General features: G+C 41.1%; 1 protein-coding gene across 1 annotated transcript in view; it reads left to right on the top strand.

Annotated features, from left to right (window-relative positions):
* arid5b (AT-rich interaction domain 5B) overlaps positions 1–24708 on the top strand; it is a gene marked incomplete at its 3' end in the record, with an annotated part of 150894 nt that overhangs the window by 96789 nt on the left and 29397 nt on the right. The window contains exons 5-8 of the mRNA XM_079492231.1: positions 16123–16283; positions 16529–16775; positions 18179–18231; positions 19525–19622. Of these exons, the coding sequence (XP_079348357.1) occupies positions 16123–16283; positions 16529–16775; positions 18179–18231; positions 19525–19622 (559 nt within the window). The remainder of the gene's footprint in view (positions 1–16122; positions 16284–16528; positions 16776–18178; positions 18232–19524; positions 19623–24708) is intronic.

Below are 24708 nucleotides of genomic sequence, written 5' to 3'. Positions count from 1 at the left end.
GGCCTTTCTGTGTGGAGTTTGCATGTTCTTCCCGTGTCCCCTAGGGTAGGTACGCTCACAAAAAACATGCAGTAATCCTAAATCCTGGTCTCTAAACTACCTCCCCCTGGCCAGCCGGGGCGCCTGATGGAGGGGAAAGGAACTGGTCGGAATAACGTGTTCCTTCCACGCGCTACGTCCGTCCGGGGAAACTCTCCCCTGTCAGGTGAAAAGAAGCAGCTTGGACTACTCATGCATAGAAGGAAGCATGAGGTCAGTCCGCTGCCCCCCCAGTTTGGCTGAGGAAGTGTAGATAATTGACACTGTGTGAAAAAAATGGGTTGCAAAATCGTGGGATAAATATACTATTCAAACATAGGCGATCAATAAGCTCACATCTGGCTTATATTTATGCTATTTTCAAAGAAAACATTTGAAAATTGAACATTTTTGAAAGTATTGAGTACTTGATGCCAATACTTTTTTACTTTAATATAGGCATTTTACTTAACATAGTGATATTGCTGCTTTTACTTAACCCATTTTGGGCGGGAACCCCTTTTGGTGTTAGCACTATGTTATGCTTTAGCTATTGAAAAATACCAGATCTACAAGCTCATAGCGCGCCACTCAGTGGCGCGCTACGAGCTTGTAGGTCTGCTATTTTTGAACAGACATTTTTAGAATCTGATCTCAGGTCAAAATGGGTTAAGTAAAAAAAGCTGAGGACTTTTCCCACCAGTGCGACCTACATTGGCATGGTTAGAGCACCGCTGCTGGCGGGGCTAAAAACAGCTAATCCCAGCGACTGCTGGTGTCCATCAACAAGACAAACTGTATATTGTTGCTGTCGGGCAGAAACCTCTCATCTCCATATTCTAAACTCTTTGTGTTAGTTTGTAAATGAATGCCCTACTTGATCACACTACAGCGTCACACAACAGCAACAAAGGTAGCAGATCCACAAGCTCGAAGCGTGGCACGAAGGGGCACGTTTTGAGCTTTTGGATCTGCTACTTTTTGCTATTTTTTAATTTGAATCCTGAGAAGTAACAGTTTTGGATACACAAGGTTTCCACTTGACAGAGACAATAATCTTACTGTCCAGTAGAAACCTTGTGTGTCCAAGACTGTTACTTTTCAGGAACTCTGTTCCAATGGATCCAATGTAGCCTGGAAATCTGATCTTATTAGTATGGCCATGCCAGGCTAGATCCAATGTAGTGTTATTTAGTCACAGGCTCGCTTGTTAACCCATTTTGACCTGAGATCAGATTCTAAAAATGTCTTCTACATCCTGACAGTTTTCTGAAAAAGCTATGTTTCTATGTCAGTCGTTCTTCGATTTTTCAAAAATAGCAGACCTACAAGCTCGTAGCGCGCCACTCGGTGGCGCGCTATGAGCTTGTAGGTCTGCTATTTTTCAATAGCTAAAGCATAACATAATGCTAACACCAATGTTCCCGCCCCAAAATGGGTTAATACGTACTTTTAATACTAATATTTATAAAAACCCACGGACACACTTAATCACTTTCATATACGCAATGCGTAGATGTAGATCGGCTATTGTTGCTACTTTTGTGTGACACTGTAGTTTGGGCGAAGCAAGGCATTCATTTAGAAAGAAATATATAATCTTGAAATATGGAGATACGAGGTTTCTGCCATATCCTGTCACAGTCAACAGTTGCTCACTTCATGTAAGCTGCTGTGTATAACAACAGTGACCAAAACCTCATCTGCAATTCCTCAACATGCTGTCACTGACGGCAGAATAACTGAGATACTGCACACACAACGTTAATGGTTTTAAGAGTGTGAATGTAATGACAAATAAAGTCATCTTCATCTTAGAAATTGAAGCCCACTCACATTGTTGAGCAAACTATTTTTTTTTTTTTAATCTTGCCAATCTACAGTATTCTATTCAAAGCTGCTTTTGAAATCAATTTATTCAGGAATAATGGGGAGGGGGGGGGGGGGGGGTGATTCTCCTTCAATGACCTACTTTAGTTCTTTGTAAGAGTAAATGTTCTACATGGGGACGTTATGAGCAGTGTTTTTGTATAGGCCCTGCAACAAGCTGTGTGTTGTTTAGGGGTGCAGTTCATCAAACTATAATCAATTGAATTGATTATGAAAAAGAATTGTTTAAAATAAAATAAAAAATCGATCCCTACAATTGTGAAAATAGCAGATCAACAAGCTCACAATGCATCACAAAGCAAAGCTTTATGAGTTTGTACATTTGCTATTTTCTCTTTCGTCTTTGCAGATTATGAAATATGAAATAGGGTTTAAGTAATGAATAAATGCATTTTTATATATATTTTAACATACAGTACTTAAAGTATTCTCACTAAGAAAATAAGTGATAGTTGCAGCCGTGATATTTGTTGTCTGCACAGCAGCATAAGCCTTCATGTAAAACAAAGTGCTTTAACCTATTTAGGCCTGACCTCAAAATTAAAAAAATATTCTAAATATATCTAAAAATATTTTCACGATTTTTCAAAAATAGCAGACCTACAAGCTCGTAGCGCGCCACTCGGTGGCGCGCTATGAGCTTGTAGATCTGCTATTTTTCAATAGCTAAATTATAACATAATGCTTAAAACACCAAAAGGGGTTCCCGCCCAAAATGGGTTAACCCTCTTATGGCCACCCTAATTAACAGTGGATTGTGCCTTCTACCTGCACTACTCATATTTATAATTCATCATTTTAATGCCAATAGAAAAATCCGTGACATACACACTGTATCTCATTTTAACACGGTAATCCTATAGTATTAGAGACCGATGGTGGCGGTAACGTCACCATTATGCCGATTTTGACCGAATAGAGCGAATCTGGCGATGTCATTTCCGGTTCAACGGATCACAACATCCGCTAGCTTTCTTCACTGTGTTATACAGTCAGATGTCCGGGATGCTAAGCGATCATCGTTTATTTTAATAATTAAGTCAAATTAAGCTCTAATCAAGCCCCAAATATCGCATATTACGCAGCTATGCACATAAAGACCGCGCGCATGCGTGCGAGAGCGTGCACGTGAGGATTTCGGGCCGGTTTTAGGTAGATTACATCGGCCGTTAGCCAAACGAGCCAAAAGTTGCTACATTTTGCTACATTAAGCCCCCGATTATAGGGAATAAAACGATTACGTAATTTACGTCAACGGTTATGAGAGATTTTTTTATTCATTACGTCAATTACGTCAAGGGCCGCTGACGGCGTGTCACGGGTTCGAGTCCCAAGCCCGTCGGCCTTTGCTGCATGTCTTCCCCCCATCTCTCTTCCCCTTTACTGTACCCTGTCAATAAAGGCAAAAGCCTAAAAAAAATATCTTAAAAATAAAATAATAATAATCTCAAGCGTATTGTGCCTGTGAAGGATTGCATTCTGCCATTAGCACCCAGTTGAACCATCTTTTGTTTTGGTTTGGATGTTATGCAATAACCATGGAGGGAACCATGAAGTGACAGGCAGGGCCATTGAATGAGGCCAATGAAGCTTTGAGCGTCAGAACTAGAGCTGACTGGATGAAATATTGATGGGAAGAGAAGCACCAGGGGAGCCTGTGTGGACAAACGTATAGAACACATTGACTTGGATTTCTAGACTAAATAACAAGATGAGAATCATACAGTACAAGCCTGTTATGGACTGTCCTCTGAATCTGAAATACTGCTTTTCACCAAGAAAAACTTCTTTAAACCTTTATTAACAACAATTGTATACTCTCTCTTTATTGTCTCCACCAGGCCGAAGGCATGGGGAGAGAGTATGTTATCCTAATTGGCTATAATTGGCTTTCACAGTTTGCAAGATTGCCCCGTTTTGAACAAAAGCCTCAAATCATGAACGCAGCATGCAATTTACGTGAAATCTTTCACACATTTTCTTACTAGGCTGAGGAATATATCCCACCCTTTTCACATTGGCCTGTTATAGCGCCACCAACAGGTTGATTTTTGCAAAACACATTTTTGGAACAAAATGCCTCAAATCATCCAATTGCCATCAAAGGCAAACATGTTTATATTACTCCTAAACATTTTGCCAAACATCTCACACAGTCCTATCCTCCTGGTGGAGACCTGTGCCCAGAAGGGCACTTTTTCTAGTGTTGTGTTGTGTTGTGTTGTGTTGTGTTGTGTTGTGTTGTGTTGTGTTGTGAGCATGTACAATAGATTGTTTTATAACTATTTTGGGGAAATTCTTGAAACTTTTTGCCTATGCCCAAAATAGGGACACCAGGTTGAAAATAGTCGAGTCTGTCTGTGTGTTTTAGAAATGTTTAACCAATGAAGTATTAACAAGCATAATATGACTAAATAATATACTATTGGAAGACATTGGAAGACAGGTTCTTTAGACCAGGGGTTCTCAACCCGTGGGTCGCGACCCCTCGGGGGGTCGCCAACTTATTTTGGGGGGTCGCCAAATTATTTTCATTATTTCATTATTTTTTTTGTTTTTTATTTTTTTTGCAACTGAATGGCTGGAAAGTGGAAATGAAGAGTTTACATATAGTACACATAGTACATGCATACACCTTCCCTAATGATTATATCTGGTTTCAGTATTTATTTATGGTGTATTGTCTGTATTATTAAGGTTATTGTAGCAGTCCATTTATATTGGGGGTCGGGAGGGGGCGGGGCGGGGGTCCCGAGACATTGCCAAAGCATTTCCGGGGGTCCCCGGCCAAAAACTTTGAGAACCCCTGCTTTAGACCATTTCCTGAAAGGGTTTCTTTAACGAGGGGTTATATTGCGTTCACACGGGCAGATTAAACGATGCAGTCTACCTACCATTCATTGTCAATGGAAGCCAGTGGCATGACGTTGCAAAGGCGGAACGATGCATGTACAGTTGGGTGCCACCGATATTGTCCCTTATCATTTGACCCATTTAGGCCTGACCTAAAATTTTTAAAAAATCCTTCTAAATCCTCCTTTTCTGAACTAAATATTTTCACGATTTTTCAAAAATAGCAGACCTACAAAGCTCGTAGCGCGCCACTCGGTGGCGCGCTACAAAATGGGTTAACTGTCCTTTTGCGCAGATCACACAAACCTCAGCAAAAAGAAAAGGACAATATCGATGGCCTCCAACTGTAGGTATGTTGGATGAAAATATCATGTAACTGTCTATTGTGAACATGTAGTTCCTATCTCAGTTCTGTTTTGCTAGCAGAAGCATGTTATTTGCTCTATTACACAGCCATATCACAACTAAAACATAATCATTATCTTATTATCTTTCTAATCATTTGTGCAGATTGGAGCAGGAAGGGGTTTACGCTGCATATTTAACGGGTATTTTTTTGAATTTTAATTGAAAACATGTTACAGATCCTACATCTGCTGCCTCTGCTGAACTTTGGTTGGTCATCCCCCAAGGCAATGAAACTTACAAGACTGTACACCCATTCTATAAATATTAAATACATCTTTCCGCTTCCATATTTACACAGGTGATAGCAAAACTAGCACCCCATTCTCTCTCACTCTCTCTCTGGGTGTGTATGTTCGTGCATGGGCATGTGCGTGTGTGTGTGTGTGTGTGTGCATACATGCGTGCATGTGTTTTGTGTGTGCGTATGTGCGCGTGCGTGTGTCTTGATGTGTGATCCTAGCTATAGCTGATCATGCCGAGCTTTTCGCTTGGGGGACTTGTGCTGTTGCATCAGCAATTCTTATGCTAATGTACGCGCACGCACACACACACGCACACACACACACACACACACACACACACACACACACACACACACACACACACACACACACACACACACACACACACACACACACACACACACACACACACACACACACACACACACACACACACACACACAATGGATACCTTGGGTAATTTATGGAGATGAATTTAGCAATGCGTGGAATGCTTACATTTTGTTCAGAGGGAATACATCCTTACATTTAACATCAAACGGTATTCACAACCAGTCATGGGATGAGAAGACATCTGAAGTCATATACAATATTCATATGACTTTTATTCTGTGTTAGTAGTGTCACTGCTTGTTGCATGAATTATATCCTGGGTGTTGCATCGGCGCTGTCGGGTGGAAACCTTGTATGTCCAAAATCGTTGTTTTTCAGGAAATGTAAAGAAAGGAATAATAATAACCTGTGTGCCTTTCACAGCCCATCCCTTACGAGATTATTCAGACACAATTTATAATTCATTATATTTCCTGTGCCAACACGCTGACACCAAAATATTAAACAAAATAAATAAATATCACACAACATAACTCTGATCAAGAGTACATTCAAGTGTCCAAATGTCAAGCTAGAGACTAGAATGGAGGGTAAGAGAGAGAGAGAGAGAGAGAGAGAGAGAGAGGAGAGAATTATATATATAATCTATCTACCTATCTGTTATGGCCGCTCTACTGCCACATCCTAATTACCTTACTGTGCTGTGAGTTTACCTGGGTGCATTTTTACACTCAGAGTTAAAATATAACTCCAGGAGTGTACTGTTACTGTACTGTGTGTATATCATACATCAGAGATGTGGTTCAGTGTTTAACTTGATTCCAACACATTGACAAACAAGTTTCTAGTGTAACGATCATGTTTCTACGTGATGGGATTAAAAACACGACCGCTCCTATTAACTGACTCATCCGTTTACCCCATTTCAATCCTCTAGATTTAGTAAGCTGTATCTGGGCTGTATCTTGGCTCTGTATTTTGCGTCAATGAGTCATATGCTAATTGCTACTCATTGTGAGGTTTTCATTGATATATTTCATTTTATTATTAAGTCATTCTTAAGTAGTCCTGTACTAGCCTAGCCTGGCTCCTGATCATAGATCCACCCACTCACATGGACTTTTTCTCTAGCTTGCCTTCAATCGGATAATCCACTAAGTACAATAATTGACTGAGTAACATTCCCTTGTAGTGGAGTAATATTTGTCTAGGAGTTATCTGTACTTTGGTTCTGGGTTGAGTACTTCGTCCACCACTGTCTGTATCTGAGCATATTCTCCTCTCCAGCTACATGTACTGTCTGGATGACATCATCGCTTATTGATTAGTAGAAGTTCATGTTGTGCCACTAGAGGGTGCATGTCCTTTAAACAGCCGCAGTGATAATGTCACCTATAAGAGTATTAAAAACAAACGTGGAGAGAAAAACGTAGCTTTGCAAGAGAGAAAGGGAGAGAGAGAGAGAGAGAGAGAGAGAGAGAGAGGTAGAGAGAGAGGTAGAGAGAGAGAGAGAGAGAGAGAGAGAGTGTGGGGGTGGTGGGGGGAGGGCAGTATAGTCGATAAATAATTAAAGTGTCTGTTCTCCCTGTTTGCCTGCAGTAACTCATGGGTCTTATCTCTGAAATAACAGCAGTGCTGCTACTTCCTAGCAAGGTAAATAACAAGAGGTAAAAGGTTTCTGCTCTGTTCTCTATACCCACACCACGCTGAAGCAAGCTAGAGAGCAGGGACTTAAATACATCAGTCCTTCTCAAACCATGTTCACGTCAAGGACCCCCAAATTAATATGTATTTTGCCGTGGACCCTCATCAGAAAATATCTTTGTGCCAGGGACCCCCATACAAGATTTGTGTAGTTAAAAATTATCGAAAGGTATTAAAAAATGTCTTCATTGTTTGTTTTTTTAAGTATTTTGTTGGGGACCCCCTCTGGAAACCCCTCAGGGACCCTGGGGGTCATCCATGGTCACATCTCTGTCGGTCGCAGAACAATTTTTGTGGGTTGTGAATCTTTTTATTTTTTGTTTCCTACTTTTGTTTTTAATTATTATTATTTCAAAAGATTAACAAAAGAATGCCCCAAAAATTCTAAATTTAAGTTAAAAACAAATTCAAACGTTTTGTCAAAAGAATTGTAATACTTTTAAGAAGTAGCGAAAATAGAAGCTCTACAAGCTCACAACATGTTGCGGCATCGCAACGTGTTGTGAGTGAGCTTGTAGATCGGCTATTTTCACTAGTTTGGGTCCCGGGGAGATATCACATTTCTCTTCTGGGTCTTGAGCTGAAAGGTTTTGGAACCACTGGCCTACAACGCTACAAGTTATTATAATATACAGGTTTATCTCTAGTCTAGGCTGTCAGAATAGAGTTGTTGTACATATTGTGCAGACAGAGTATGCAGGACTCTATTTATTTTTTGACCTACCAAAGCACTTGTTATCCAAAAAGAAAATAGCTGCACTAACGCTGTCCTGTGAACACGATATAAGGACAATATTTACAGGCGGGAGAGCTGGGCAGGTCTGCGAAATTTTTTGAAGGATTTAAGTATTTACTTGCTGTAAATATAATCTTAAGCCAATACCAATAGTGTATACTTTTTGAATAAAGGCCTTTTACTTGTAACAGAGGTATTGCTATCCTTTTGGTGTTTTAAGCATTATGTTGTACATTAGCTGTTGAAAAATAGCAGATCTACAAGATCATAGCGGGGCACTTGTAGATCTGCTATTTTTTAAAGATGTGGCCCAAATGTTTGAATATATTCTTTCAGAGCGAACGTTTTTAACTCAAATCTTTGCTTCTTGGGGGGTCCCTGGAACAACATATTTAGAGATGGGGGTCGGCGGGCAATTACATATATATTTTTGGGGTCCTTGACATGTGGCTCAAGAGGTAGAGCAGGTCGTCCAATGATCCATGGGTCGGCGGTTCGAATCCCGGCTCCTCCTGTCTACATGTCGAAGTGTCCTTGGACAAGACACTGAACCCCAAATTGCTCCCGATATGCTGGTTGGTACCTTGCATGGCTTCCACGGCAATCGGTGTATGAATGTGTGTGTGAATGGATGAATGTAATGCACAATCTATGTAAAGCGCCTTGGATAAAGGCGCTGACATAGAAACATGGGTTTTTCATAAAACTGTCAGGATTTAGAAGACATTTATAGAATCGTCCTCAGGTCTACATGGGTTAATGTATGTACTATTTATGTAACTATTGGAGTACATCTTCCACCAGTGGAGTTGGGTAACATGATAGTGTATAATATGTGTGGTATGTATTTGATCCAGAGTGTGTGTGAGCTGCTGCAGTACAATAAGCAGGTACTGTAGCAGCTATAAATAACACATCCACAGTGCAGGGCTCCAGGGGACACCGCCTGCAGGGACACACACACACACGCACGCGCGCACACACACACACACACGCATACGCGCGCACACACACACACTGCTGTAACAAAACAAAGGCTGTGACATAACTCTGATGACTCAGCAAAAATAGTGAAGGGCCTTTATAACAGGTGTGTGTGTGTGTGTGTGTGTGTGTGTGTGTGTGTGTGTGTGTGTGTGTGTGTGTGTGTGTGTGTGTGTGTGTGTGTGTGTGTGTGTGTGTGTGTGTGTGTGTGTGTGTGTGTGTGTGTGTTCTGTGCGTATCATCAGTAACAACGCTTCAATCTGATTGAAAGTATTATAGTTAGTTAGTGGAGGGAAATAAAGCGTTTCTATAATCTATACTGCTACACACTGCTGTAAATGTGAGTGCTTGCCATGTGTCTGTTTACACCACTTACAAGCCTGTGTGTGTCTATTAGTGAGCAGAATCCATTGATACTGTCATTTGTATGCTATGTGGCAGCTATCACACAACACACACACACACGCAAACACACGTGCACATGCACACGCACACGTGTGTGCACAACTGCACACACACACATACACACATACACACACACACACACACACACACAGAGCGAGAGAGAGAGAGAGAGAGAGAGAGAGAGGTGGATCTATAGAGGAAGTGTGGTTGACCTCTATCAGAGAGACTATAGCTGAATGTTAACAACTCCATTACACTGTGCCACTGCTGTTAACATTACCTCATACAGATAAAACCCAGAGGTGAAATGAAAAGGAAAAACAAACAGAGAAAGTAGAAAAATAAACACAAACAAGTGCATGCAGGTGAGATAAATAAATAACACATAAGGGGTTTATAGAAACATTTTACAAAGCAAACAAGATGACAAACAAAGGTTGTAATTGAACTGCACTGCACAGAAACCAAACTGTGCGAAAATAGAACAGGCAAATAAGGAGTTTTTTACAGCTAACAAAATAAGTAAACATTAACAACTTTCATGGTCACAGCGTAGACTAAATAGACAAATCGCATTTTTGTGATATTGCACTTTTCATTCCAGCGTTTTTTAACATTGAACGTCAACCTCATTTGATTCTCTGTTCTTTATGTAAATTGTGATCTGACAGAGTGTGAAACAACATTAATGCATTCTGGACGGGAACCCGTTTTGGTGTTTTAACTAAGAATTATTTAGCTATTGAAAAATAGCAGATCTACAAGCTCATAGCGCGCCACCGAGTGGCGCGCTACGAGCTTGTAGGTCTGCTATTTTTGAAAAATTCGTGAAAATGTGGCACAAATCTTTGAATATATATTCTTTCAGAAGACTTTTTCACAGTTTTGTTTATTCAAGATTTCAGGGTATACAGTACATCAAATAATATGACAGTATATGTGACACACCCATATGGAACATACCAAAGAGATAACATGTACATATAAAATGTTGTGTACTTTTTATTTATTTCGACGTCAGGCCTAAATGGCTTAATGCAGCAGGGGACTGGATGTGAGCTCAGATCAACAGATAATAATTGCTCCGTACAGTATTGAAGTGAAGGCAGAACAAATACGGCATGATGAATGAGGCCCAATAAGTATTTAATGAATGACAGCCGAGGCCAAGTAAAGAGAGTGAACGCTACAGGGCTGAATGGATTGACTCTTAGCTTAACTGAATGTTAGCGTTATTAAAAACACAAGCCACGCGGTCGCGTTAAACCGTGAAATACTATACATGATGGAGTGCATTTTTCACATTCTGCACTTTTAAGGACTCCCTTAAAAGCGTGCGTGCGTGCGTGCGTGCGTGCGTGTGTGTGTGTGCGTGCGTGATTGTGTTTAGAGTCTGCATTGCAAGCTTCGATATAACTGTAGCTTGTGTACAGTTGCATTTCCATCTGTCTGCATATTCAGACATCCTTGTGAAAGCCTGTGCATTTCATTTGCTTTATTGCATGTCTTTCCCCTGGAGTTTCCAATTACCCATACCCAACCCTGGCAGCAGTTAGCTCTCTGCTATAGCTTCAAACCACATACCAGAACCACATACACACAAGAAAGGAACATATGGGGGGTGGGGGGGGTCCAAGATGCAACTTCAAGCTCCATCTGACACAACAACATAACCACTGGACTGCAAGTAGAGATGGGACCATATGAAAAATACAGTTCACGATTATCACAAAATGATTTGAGTTTAATGATAATTATCGCGATAATCCAGATATGCTTAAAATTCTTAAAATAACCACTTGCAAGTGTGCGATTTAAGATTGTAGATCTGCTTTTTTTGCAAAAAGATTGGGTGTAAAAAAAGCTGTCAGATTACAGTATCCACAATATGATTATTGTGAGCATTTATCGCGATAAATGATACTAATGATTATCGTCTAACTACTGTATTCTGTACAGTATCTCTCTCTGTATTTGGTTTCATCCTTATTGCGGTGCTGCTGTAACAAATTAATTTCCTTCAGGTTCATTAACGCACAGCCTGGTGTGAGTGGGATTAAAATGTTGTGTAAGCAAAGCTAATCGATATTTAAAAGACAGCGCTATACCCGCTGCGTGGGGGAGAAGGTGACTTTGATCTCGTGAAAAAAGGTCACTTTGATCTCGAGTCCGCTTATGTGGTACAGTAGGTCGACGTAATGCCGTCACACAAGTGTTAAAGGTGTACATACGTAGGCTACTGTATCTACGTATGCAGGACTTAGCAAACAGATAAAGAAACGGAATAATCACAGTGATAAAGAGTCACTGATGCAGGCATATGTGCATCAGTAAGCGATCATGTTTTCTTTTATCGGAAACCCCTTTTGGTGTTAGCATTATGTTATGCTTTAGCTATTGAAAAATAGCAGATCTACAAGCTCATAGCGCGCCACCGAGTGGCGCGCTATGAGCTTGTAGATCTGCTATTTTTTTTAAATCGAAGAACGACTGACATAGAAACATAGCTTTTTCAGAAAACTGTCAGGATGTAGAAGACATTTTTTTGAATCTGATCTCAGGTCAAAATGGGTTAAACAAACATTTTACAGTGCAGTTATGGCGGTAAAGGTACATTACAAGGTGCAGCCAAAGAAATATTTACATGCTGATTTTTCCTGCCGCCTTACTTTCTAAAAAATCCATCATCTCCCTTTTCTCCTCTTCCTCTCTCTAATTTCACTGTGCTGTTTCATTTGGTACAGAATGCTGACAGATTGGCATCACATGCTGTGTCACCTCTACTGTATGTCTCTCTCTCTCTCTCTCTCGCCATCGCATCATCTCTGCTGTACAGAGAAAAAAAAATCACACTCGTGTGAACTGAGTGGTGCAGTGACGTCACACACTAACCATAGCAACCATGCTCACCCCTACGTGGCCCCACGTACAGGTACACACATACATAGACACATAGATACAGACAAAGCTGGTTATTGGAGTGGTTTGCACCACTCAAAAAACATTGGGTCACTTTGAACGCTACTTTTACTGCTTCTATGTGAGCTTCATGTGAAATCGGAGCATGAAAAAACATGATCACAATGCAAACTTTAATCACTAATATGGTACTCCACTTACATTACAAGCAAACATAGCCAGAGTTTTTACTTGTTTTTTTATGTACGTACTGTACTGAGCTGAAGACAACACCTGCAAAGGCTGCTTCATCACTTTCACCCTGGTGTCCCTGTTTCTGGCGCAACACTGTCGTTAAGTGGCTAATAGACTTGCCAGCAAAGGAAATGAACGAATTACCAAAATGTAACAGCCTAAAAGTCGTCATCTGTTCTTGAAAGTGTCTGAGATGAGTGGTACTTATGTAATCGTCAGTAAAGATGTGGGGATTTGTCTTGGAGATTGTTGGTGCAGTCAGAGACCATTTGTGACTAAATTTGACTGACAGACTGCCATTGGATTTTTTTTTAATTTTAGTTTTTTCATGTCATATGAAAGCAGGGAATCATAGCTTCAAATTGACATATTGGTTGTTTAGTTTGACCCGCCAGTTTTGGAGATGTGGCTTATAGAGTAATGTCTTGCAGAAAACAGTGAGTTGAGAAAACAGGCTTGAAAGGTTCACTTCTGTGGTCTTTAACATTACATCTAGCTACATGTTTGGTCATTTATTTCATATTTACATGTCATATTTCAGACATGCTCTAGTATGTGAAGAGTCTGCCTGTGCTATTAACTCATTAAAAAAAAAAAAGTTTTTTCTCCTCTGGTGAAAAGCTGTAATTTGTGCGATGGCAGTCTCTCAGTCAAATCTGGTCACATTTCTCAGTGCACAGCAACACAAAAGACAGAACTCCATATTACACAAGTGCTACATAGTGTGCATTCATACACTTATGTTCATAGGGAACAGTTTGAGACTTACTACTATAATAGTAGAGTCATTTATACAGGAAAAGAGAGCAGTGAGCGGTTGAAGAGGATTGCTATTGACAGAGGGGGCTAAAGCCAACAGACGTGCCACATCTAGTTGATACTGAGAAACATTTCCACCCCTGTGATAAATGTTGTTTTCCTATATCGCTGTGATGTCACAACCTGTTTGCTCCTGTTGATACGTAGTGGCACTGGCGGAACAACCCAATACTGGGCTGGGGGGGTGGGGGGGGGGGCAGAGTGCACAATCAGGCCCCCTTTCCCCCCACTGTACGATCGCTTTAAAACAAACACATCCTACAACTGTGAGTCTTACAAGCGTCGGCTACTGCAGTTTTCTCTCACACAAATTCAAACTATTTGAGAGTTAAGAGTTCAGCACCAAAGTGCACCACGAACCCACTTCAACTAAATTAACTAAAATGTTTATAAGAATTGGCACGGCGGCCAAACAGTTCCAAGTACAAGCACTATTTAAGGGCATGATATACAGTAAGCAGGCTAAGTGAACATCAATTTAATAACGTCACATTCTTGCAGGCAGTGACGCGTTTTTCGGAAAACCGATTGAATAACGCAGCTAGAGATCCGAAAAACGCGCTCGGTGTAAATGGTAAATGGTGCATTTATATAGCGCCTTTATCCAAGGCGCTTTACATAGATTGTGTGTGGGGACCTTAACAGTACTGTACTGTAGCCTACCTGTTAATGTTTTTTGGGCAGCTGTTGTTGCTGAGTTTGCTTTACATAAACTACTCACATAAGGGCGCCCCCAGATGAGCCACTGGTGTTTTTAGGATGAGTCACTACAAAGCTAATCACTTAATCCTCAACCACTTCCAACCTGGCATCCCTATTTCAGGCACGTCATCATAGGCCAAAATGATGTAAAGTCCCGCTGACTATGTACTACAGATCTACACACCTGTGTGAAACGATTAAGATGCCAGTAAACCACTGGATTCACCCATGTACAGTATATACCAACACATTTATTGCTGTTGAATAAATAATCATATGGGGAAAGAGAGAGAGAGAGAGATAGAGGCTTATTGTCGGTATCTATATGCTGAGCTCAAATAATAAATAATACAGTGGTTCTGACCGAGGTACAGTGGTTCTGACCGAGGTACAGTGGTTCTGACCGAGGTACAGTGGTTCTGGCGATACATAAAACACAAAGCATAGTACCTGATACTATTATATATTATATTATATTATATTATATTATATTATATTATATTATATTATATTATATTATATTATATTATATTATATTATATTATATTATATTAGAAGATTTGCAGATAAAGAGTAACTGGTGGACACTGACTGACTGACTGACTGACTGATGTGTGGTCTCAGCAGGAGACAGATGGATTGTTGGTGGCTGTTTGTTGCAGGAGGAAAGCAGGACTCTATAATGAAGCTTTGTTTCAAGCCCTGATGCTTTATTTGTTATCAGGGGAGTCCTGGTAGCTCAATGTGCCATATGGAGTGTTCACGAGTGCATGTTCTTCTGTCGACTACACTGACAGAGGCCTCAGTATTCATTTAACCCCCGAGTGTGTACTAAATGGAACCAAATGGACCCACAGGGTCCATTTGGTTCCATTTGGGGAGTGAAATTAACACTGAACATTTTACTGTGTTGTCTGTGTACCTGAAAAACAGACGCACGTCAATAATATTTCCAATGTTTTGCCCAGATAATACAGTTGTTTTGTTTTTGTTCCGTTTCGTTTGTTTTATTGCACATAAGGAAAACTCACACCTGTGTGAACTGAGCGGTGCAACTATACATTTATTGTTATACTTACTGTACTCTACTGTGCTCTGTACTGTAATGTATTGTAGTGTAGTGTACTGTGCGGGGGTCCCTGGAACATCCAGACGCCCAGGAACGTGCCCAGGGGGGCGGTCCGGTTCCGGCGAGCTGCTGCGCATCCGAAACAGTCGAGAAATGACAGACAGACACCCATAGCTGCGTATTGGAGCGGAGGCACCGCTCAAAAAACACACTAATACCTCAAGAAAAGGGCCTGAAAACACAGAGTACATAATAATTGGAAAGTGAAAGTAAGTAGAAATAAATACTGTGTTAGAGGGCCTTAAATCTGTCATCATAAATACAGCAACTAAAGTTAAACAAACAAATCCATGGAACAGTGACTCAAGTGACTTGAAATTGTCTTTGGCAAAATATAATGCTAATCTGCCTTGTGGTGTGGTAGACTGGCTGCAGTTTCCTCTGCATGCTGGCAACCGTAGAGCCATAGGATACAATTAATGACACTCCTGTGAACCATAGAGACATAGTAGGACATACAGTAAGTAATGTCTCTCCCACAGTACGAATCATAGAGCCATGAGACGCAAGTCATTTAAATTATACATAGCGGAACAATAATCTGTCGATTATTAAATTAGACCAAGTGACTCACTGCAGTTTTTCATCATTTATTGCAGCGCTCTTGGGGGGTCTAATGACCTTAAATCAGAACAATAGCCCCCTGAAGACCCAAATGCTATTCTGAAAAAGTGGGTTATTCCTACAGTATAGCACTTTGTCATATGACTTGAATAAATCACACGTCTCTTTCCTTTGTCCTCTAGCTCCCAACCTGAAGGGACGTCCCCGAAAAAAGAAGCCATCCCTGTCTCTGCGACGAGACTCCCAGAGTCAAGGTCAGCCGGGGTCGGAGCTGAAAGGTCAGTGTCAGGGCTCCCCCGCTGCCAAGGAGGCTGGCACCACAGAGGGCAGGAGCAGTGCCAAGGTACAGTGCAGCATTATTATCTACCAATCTATTGACTTTGTTGTGTCACATACTCTAATTAATCCAATAACTGGAATCTGTGATGTCAGCTGTCTGGAAAAAAGACAAAACTGCTTATGTTCAACATTTTCTGGTCTCCCTCTCTTACTCTCTGCTTTCTCCCTTACTCTCTCTCTCTCTCTTTGCCCTCCCCTGAACTCCCTCCCTGTCCTGGCATCTGTCTCCTGCATGCCACCGTCCTTCAGGTTAAAGCAAGTGAAAGGACAGCCATATCTAAGCCCAAAGGCAGCAGCAGCAACAACAATGGCAGCAGTAACATCAGCAGCAAGAGGACGCCGCTCCCCTCGGCGGAGGAGACAAGGGAGGGAGGGGTTGAAGGAGGTGCAGAGGATTGCAGGGCGGAGGAGCAGGCCTTCCTGGTGTCCCTCTATAAATATATGAAGGAGCGCAAGACGCCCATCGAGAGGATCCCATACCTGGGCTTCAAACAGAGTATGTTACTCCCATTGGTGGAAATTAACTAAGTCCATTTTTCTCGAGTACCGTAACCTCTTCTCTCCGTCATTTTTTTGGGGTCAGATCTGCAAGCTCATTTTGAGCTTGTCGATCTGCTACTTTTGCTTTTTTTTTTATCCTGAAAAGTAACAGTTTGACATATGGCGATTTATAAGTACAGTACTACAGTTATTTGATAGCTTTAGTTACTCGTTACTTTGAAGATTTTGATTACCACTTAAGACATTTTATACTATTCGACTATTCCAAATTAGACGATCTACAAGCTCACAACGTATCGCAGCACCTCGTTGTGAGTTTGTAGATCAGCTTTTACTTTGGTAGGCCTAAGTATAGTTTCATGCCAATACTTTTGTACTTTTGCATATTTTTTACTTAACCCAGTTAGACCTGAAGATGATTCTACAAATGTCTTCTAAATCCTGACAGTTTTCTGAAAAACCCTATGTTTCTGTCAGTGGTGCTCAACCTTTTCCATGGCAAGGACCCCCAGAATTATCTATTTGACCCCCATCTGAAAATATGTTGTTCCAGGGACCCCCCCAGAAGCAAATATTTGAGTTAAAAACGTTCACTCTGAAAGAATATATATTAAAAGTTTTGCGCCACATTTTTGCGATTTTCCAAAAATAGCACTCAGTGAGCTTGTAGTGCTTAAAACACCAACGGGGGTTCCCGTCCAGAATGGGTTAAGTAAAAGAATCGGATTACTTTACTTCTTCCACCACTGTATACTCCATCACAGACTGAGCAGTACAGTTTTATTACACTTAATTAGAATCAATCAATGACTCAATCGATGAACATCACGTAGTGTCTAAGTAGCCATTAGATGATTAGTCCCATCTCTTTTCACTGTACTGAGTGCTATCTATTCAGCAAGTCAAGGTTCAGTAACCCCACTGTGGTGTCCTTCAGCAGCTCTACTACAGTACCACTGCACTGCTTGTGGACGTAGCATTGTATTCAGATAGGGCTGCAACTATCCATTATTTTCTTAGCGATTATAAAATCATCGAGAAGTGCTTTTTTATATATTTTTTTGCTTGTAATGACATGTCCAAAATAAATTACTGTAAATCAATTGGGTTGATTAACTATTGCAAGCATATATTCAGAGAAGAAGATACAGTACATGTGTTCCCCCAAACAACCATAATTATGCATAGTGCAGCATACACTGTACATATAGTAGTAGAGCATAGAGTCTATCAATCAGGTAAAAGGCTACAGATACTTGCAAGTATAAACATATTATGACACTATATGACAGTGCAGCATTACAGGATACTCTCCTCTGCGATAAGAATGCTACAGTATACCTTTGTGTTGCTACTTTCTGAGTATAAATTGCTGATATATGCCTGTCTATCCTACAGTAAACCTCTGGACCATGTTTCAGGCTGCTCAGAAACTGGGAGGATATGAACTGGTGAGTTCCACACAGCGTGTTTGTGCCCGTAGTCCGTACAGTATGTACTTTTTGTTCTGCAAAAGTGATAGAGTGAACAATTGTTGGTGTGTGTGTGTGCGCGCCCATGTCCTTCTGTGTGTGTATATACAGTATGCTTGCGTGTAGATTGATACATACACACACTGGTACGTAACGTACAGTGGCCCCAAGTAGCTTTGTTCCCGCTTTTCACGATACGTACATTTGTGTAAGTACATTTGCATGTGTGTATGTGCATTTTAAACCCTTAATGGACTTGGGGCCGATACGTTCTCATTCCAAACAACCTTGCTGAATGACTTAAATTGAAAATACTGCGTGTTCTCTCCTCTTTAAACTGATTACTGCTCTTCCCCGTGGGGTACGAGGGATCAATTTGCAGAGCGAACACCACCCCCCTACCCCCCCAACCCCCCTCCCCCTCTCCTCCCAGATGAATCGCATTACTTTGATTTATTCCAAATTCAGACCAACACTTTTGTTTGCGTCGCGGCTGCGATGCACGTCGAGGGACAGCAGCGCACACATCCTTCATGAGGCTTTTCATAAAACATTATCTTCATGTTTATGTATTTGAATGTAAATTTCACTCTGCCGGACGGGGCTGAATTGGAAATAAGTGCGACCCTAATGCCGACACTGTTATTCATCTAGAGCCCGACACCGGTCGGTACATAAATTTGTGTTGCTAATGCGGCGCTGGTGTTTGTCTCCGTTCTGGGAGAGTAACGAGGAAACGGCTTTGGCTGGTCAATGGAAATGGACACATTATGTCTTTTCACTTCTTTGTTCCTGCCTCGTTCTCCGTCGTTGTCATTTTGTTATGGTTACATTGACTGCTTTTATATCGCTGCTGTCAGGCAGAAACCTCTTATCTCCATATAGGAGATATCAAGGGTATCTGATCTGCAAGCTCGAAACGCCACTCAAAGCCATGCATTTTGAGCTTGTCGATCTGCTACTTTTACCATTTTTGAATCCTGATAAGTAACAGTTTTGGACATATGACCCAACAGAGACAATATTTATACCTATTAATAGCTCTAATATACCATACAAATCCCAAGCAGTTCAAGTACAGAAGGGCCAAGCAAGCTATTCCTAATGCATGTGCACTCCTTTACTCTCTTTTTCTGCATCTGTCGTGCGTTTCATAACTGCCATGACAACAGAATTTCCCCCCATGCGATCAATGAAGGTGTTTTTATCTATTTGTGTACACCCTGGAGTTAAGCCCTATTTTATACTGTATGCTCTTCCATCGATCCCTAGATCACCGCCAGGAGACAGTGGAAGAATGTCTATGATGAGCTGGGAGGAAATCCAGGCAGCACCAGCGCAGCCACGTGCACCCGCAGACACTATGAAAGGTATACTATAGTGTGTGTGTGTGCGTGCACGTGTGCGTGTGTGTGTGTGTGTGTGTGCGTGTGCGTGCCATTGTGTGTGAGTATTTGTTGCATGTGTGTTTGTTGTGGGTCATGGATCACTGGTTACATCCAAAGACCCTCAAGCAGAAAGAAAACATATATTCTCCTCTCATTGTTTGGCAAACAGTGCAATGTGACCTTTTAGAAATCACACATTTGTGTGTGTGCGATTGCGTGTGCGCGCACGTGCACGCGTACGAGTGCATGCATGCCCGTTTTTAATATCTTGAAGTCCTCAATCTATGCACATGTTATCCTCCATCAATACAAAATAATATGATATCTGTGCAACAATGAATGGAATAGTGTTTTACCAGAGAACTGTGGATATCATGCACTTAGGTCCTGTGCATGTGTGCGTGCATGCGTGCGTACGTGCGTGAGTGTGCCCAGACATCGTAAAATGTCTAATTAATTATACGAGTTTTCCAGGCAAATGGTGCAATTCATTGTGCCTAGTTGCATAGTGTTGCTTAGATGTGCAGTATTCTGTATTGCGCTGCTCTGAAGACTATGAATATTGTCCACTGCGACATGGCATGGCAACAACTGTAATGCCTATCCCTCTCAATTGAGAGTTATACTGCCGCTGCGCCACATGGTCTAAATGCTGTTTCAGAGGCCTCACCATCTTGTTGCCAGCACAACACTGTGATATTAACCACTTTAGGCCTGACGTCGAATAAAAAAAACATTTGATCTGAAAGAATATATACCTATTCAAAGATTTGTGCCGCATTTTCACGATTTTTCAAAAATAGCAGACCTACAAGTTCATAGCGCGCCACTCGGTGGCGCGCTATGAGCTTGTAGATCTGCTATTTTTCGATAGCTAAAGTATAACAGAATGCTTGAAACACCAAAAGGGGTTCCCGCCCAAAATGGGTTAACCACTTTCAAGCTGTCACCCCTATTTTGGGATGCCAGAGTTTGGGATGCCAGAGTTTGAGACACCACATTTTTGTTTTTAAATATTTTCTTAAAAAATCTGAAAATACAGATTTACACTGCTCACAGATTTAGAACTGTGAGCTTGTGGCTATTTTCACTGTGTGTTTATATATATATATATATATATATATATATATATATATATATATATATATATATTGTTTTGTTTGTTTACAGTAGATTGCATAAAAACCTGAATCATGCAGTACTGTACTTCATGTCGGTTAAAAACAATTGAGGAAAAAAAAAAAACACAATAAATTCCTGCACTTATTTCCATTGTGGTCCCCTCGACCGCAAATGAATGTGGTGCCTCGGTTTTATGAAAGCGCTTTTCTAGTTCTTCATTTCCCCTGCCTCTCCTTACTTAACCAAACCCTTGAAAATCCCTTAAAGGGTATATTCCAGTGCCTTAAAAAGTTAAACTTGACCTTTTATAATGTTCTGTTAAGGTTTAGTCAATCCCTTAGGGGAAACCGAGCCTCTGAAACCCCTTAAAATAGACTTGGCTACTTAAATACCCCACAGTCCAACAACTTGCAGCATGTTTTCTATTTGGGAGCAATGCCCCTGGTTGTTGTTGGAGATTTCATTCTGAAACAGTTCATAAAAGCAGAACTGGTAACCAACGCCGTTATGAAAGAGCATTTGCACAAAGCCACTTTGAATCATTATGATTAGCAGCAGATGCTTACATAACCACAGTAAAAAGCTGGAGTGTTACTTTAGCTGTGAAAATGTGACTCTGCTGTATATGAGCTGGTTTTGAGTTAAATTAACGTGCCAGATGTTTAGTATAGCATTTCGTTTAGTGGAAAAGTTAAAGTTATAACATAATGGCATCAAAATATAGTCTACTTACAGAAACAAAGTATATATATATTTTTTCAACAAAAGCGTGTTGAAAAATACTATACAAGTTCACAATACAACACATCACAAAACTTTGTCAGATTGTCAGCTACGAGAATAGCTGAAATAGCACTAATATGGATAATATAATATTAACCCATTTAGGCCTGACCTCGAAATAAAAAAAAAATCTTCTAAATCCTCCAGTTTTCTGAAATAAATATTTTCACGATTTTTCAAAAATAGCAGACCTACAAGCTCGTAGCGCGCCACTCGGTGGCGCGCTATGAGCTTGTAGATCTGCTATTTTCAATAGCTAAATTATAACATAATATTTAAAACACCAAAAGGGGTTCCCGCCCAGAATGGGTTAAATACAGTAACTGTAAGATGTAGTGGAGTGTAAAGTGTAAAGTGTGTAAAGGAATAGAAGTAATCAACGTATCATTTTCAAATGAGAGCAGCACCATATCAAATAGATTGGATAATTTACATCAGATGATGTGTAATTATAATCGCAGGACAAATACAAAAGCAAGGAAATACTATTCTTTCTGATGATTTACAGCGCTCAGTGATTGTGTAGCACTTATTAAAGCGATAAATGTTGTTGGTAGCCTCATTTACTGAAATGTTTAATTCAACTAGAGCAGCTCATTTAACCCATTTAGGCCTGACTTAATAAAATTAAAAAAAGTCTTCTGAAAGAATATATATTCAAAGATTTGTGCCGCATTTTCACGACTTTTCAAAAATAGCAGACCTACAAGCTCGTAGCACGCCACTCTGTGGCGCGCTATGAGCTTGTAGATCTGCTATTTTTCAATAGCTAAAGTATAACATAATGCTTAGTTAAAACACCAAAAGGGGTTCCCGCCCAGAATGGGTTAAATTGAGTAATGACCTTGCTACTGTCCTACACCTGTATCTTACATGAACAACTGCATTGCTCTTGTAATTACAAAGGGTCACAAAGATCAATATTTGACGTACTGTAGGTTAGCTTGTTAGCGTGGCTTATTTAACATTGCTGCGCCTACCGAATCTCAATTATTTCACTGGCTTCGGAATTGAAATTAAGGGGGATTGAGACACACGCACACACACGCGCACACGCACACACGCACACGCGCACGCGCACACACACACACACACACACACACACGAATAACCTTGAAAGAGGCAGTGCCACTTTCCTCTCTCTCCTAGTATCTCACACAGTAGCAACTCCCCATCTCTCTCATCTCTCTCTCATCCCTCTCTCTCATCCCTCTCTCTCATCTCTCTCTCGTCCCTGTCTCTCTGTCTTTCTCTGGCCCTCCCTTCTGCTATGCCAGTGGTTCTCAAACATGTTCATGGACCCCTAAATTGGTCCCCTCCCTTTTTTCCACTGCACAAAATCTTGTTGCCTAAAATAGCCAATGTACAACAAGCTCATTATGCAGTGTGTATAACATGGCCAGTATAGGGATACTAGGAATCATGTGGTTAACCATTTCCAACCTGGCATCCCTATTTTGGCCAGGTCACAAATAACTTTCTCGAAAATAGCAGATCTACAAGCTCCCAGCACATCTATTTTCTATTAATTTTGGCACCTTGACGCATAATGATCTTCACCTGTGTGACAGAGCATTGAGGATAGAAAAAGCATGCAGCTTAATTTGACATAATACGTGTCCATACTTCTATAGTATAATCTAAAGGACATTATTAAAAGCTCCCTGTATTTCAGGTGATTCTGTAATGGTTACCTCACTTTTAAAATAGCTCCTTCCCTGCAGCATACCCAATCTAATAAAGTAACATGTAAGGCAGGGGTTCTCAACGTTTTTGGCCGGGGACCCCCGGAAATGCTTTGGCAATGTCTCGGGACCCCCGCCCCGCCCCCTCCCGACCCCCAATATAAATTGACTGCTACAATAACCTTAAACCATTTTGGGCGGGAACCCCTTTTGGTGTTTTAAGCATTGTTATAATTTAGCTATTGAAAAATAGCAGATCTACAAGCTCATAGCGCGCCACCGAGTGGCGGACCCCCTAAAATAATTTGGCGACCCCCCGAGGGGTCGCGACCCATGGGTTGAGAACCCCTGATGTAAGGTGTAAGCTAACCTTCCAGTGTTCTTCTCACTTGGACTGCGGACTGACATACCGGTAGTCATTTGAGCAGTAATGTGAACATTTCATGGCCCATGAGGTTTGCAAACCTGCATTCAACTGTATAATTAAAAAAATCTTGGCAGCAATGATGACATGGGCACCTTTTCTGAATGATCCAGCAATGTCTTGCTGTGTTTTCTTATAGATAGTCTTGTCCGTCAGCTTTGATAGTCCGGTATCAAAATGACCTTGTATACATTTATTTTTTAATTACATTTTTATCCCACGATTTTGTAACCCATTTTTCACCCCTGTGTCAATTATCTAATGTGATCCTGGGCTCTACACACCCTCCGCCAATCTGGGGAGAGCAACGGACTTGAACTCATGCTTCCTTCATTCATGAGTGTCCAAGTCGCTCCTTTACACCTGACAGGGGGGAGTTTCCCTGGTTGGACGTAGTGCGTGGAAGAAGGAACACGTTATTCCAACCAGGATTACTGCATGTTTTTTGTGAGGGTACAGCGCCATCGACTGTGCCACCGTGCCCCCCCCCCCTTGTTGTTGTAATCATGAATAAAATAGGTCCAGGAACTCGCTGGGAGAAACATACAGTAATATAGTAAACAGTACAAGAGATGGATAACTGCCACTGCCGCTCTGCACTCACTATACTTTGCAGTAGCTAGTGGGTTTCGACGTTTCAAAAACACTGTCAAAATATAAGAATCCCTTTTGCGTCGATGCTTTGCATCATGTGCAGACGGGTCTATAAATTATGAAATTGCTGCTGTGGACAGTGGAGAAGAAGGACTTTGAGAAAGCCTTCACGAGGGAGATGACATCATGGAGACTGTGCCTAAACGCAAGCGCAGCATTGACTGACGGCAGACACTGATGCTTTGATGCTGCTGCATGCATTCACCTGCACTAATGCAAGCTGCTGTTGCATACTGTAAACTGTACAGTCAGTGGTTTCATTCTGTATTCATGCCAGAACAATGGCTTCTATTTCAGAGTGAGTAGACAGAATGGTGCCATCTTATAATGAACATTGGTGAGGACCAGTGACGTAGAGTCTGTGGGGGCCGGGGGGCCAGGGCCCCCATGAGGAATTGGA

The sequence above is a fragment of the Electrona antarctica genome (assembly GCF_951216825.1).
Source record: "Electrona antarctica genome assembly, chromosome: 22".
NCBI classification, from domain to species: Eukaryota; Metazoa; Chordata; class Actinopteri; order Myctophiformes; family Myctophidae; genus Electrona; species Electrona antarctica.
The sequence above is the reverse complement of the archived record's forward strand: the minus strand, read 5'-3'. Positions and strand labels throughout refer to the sequence as shown.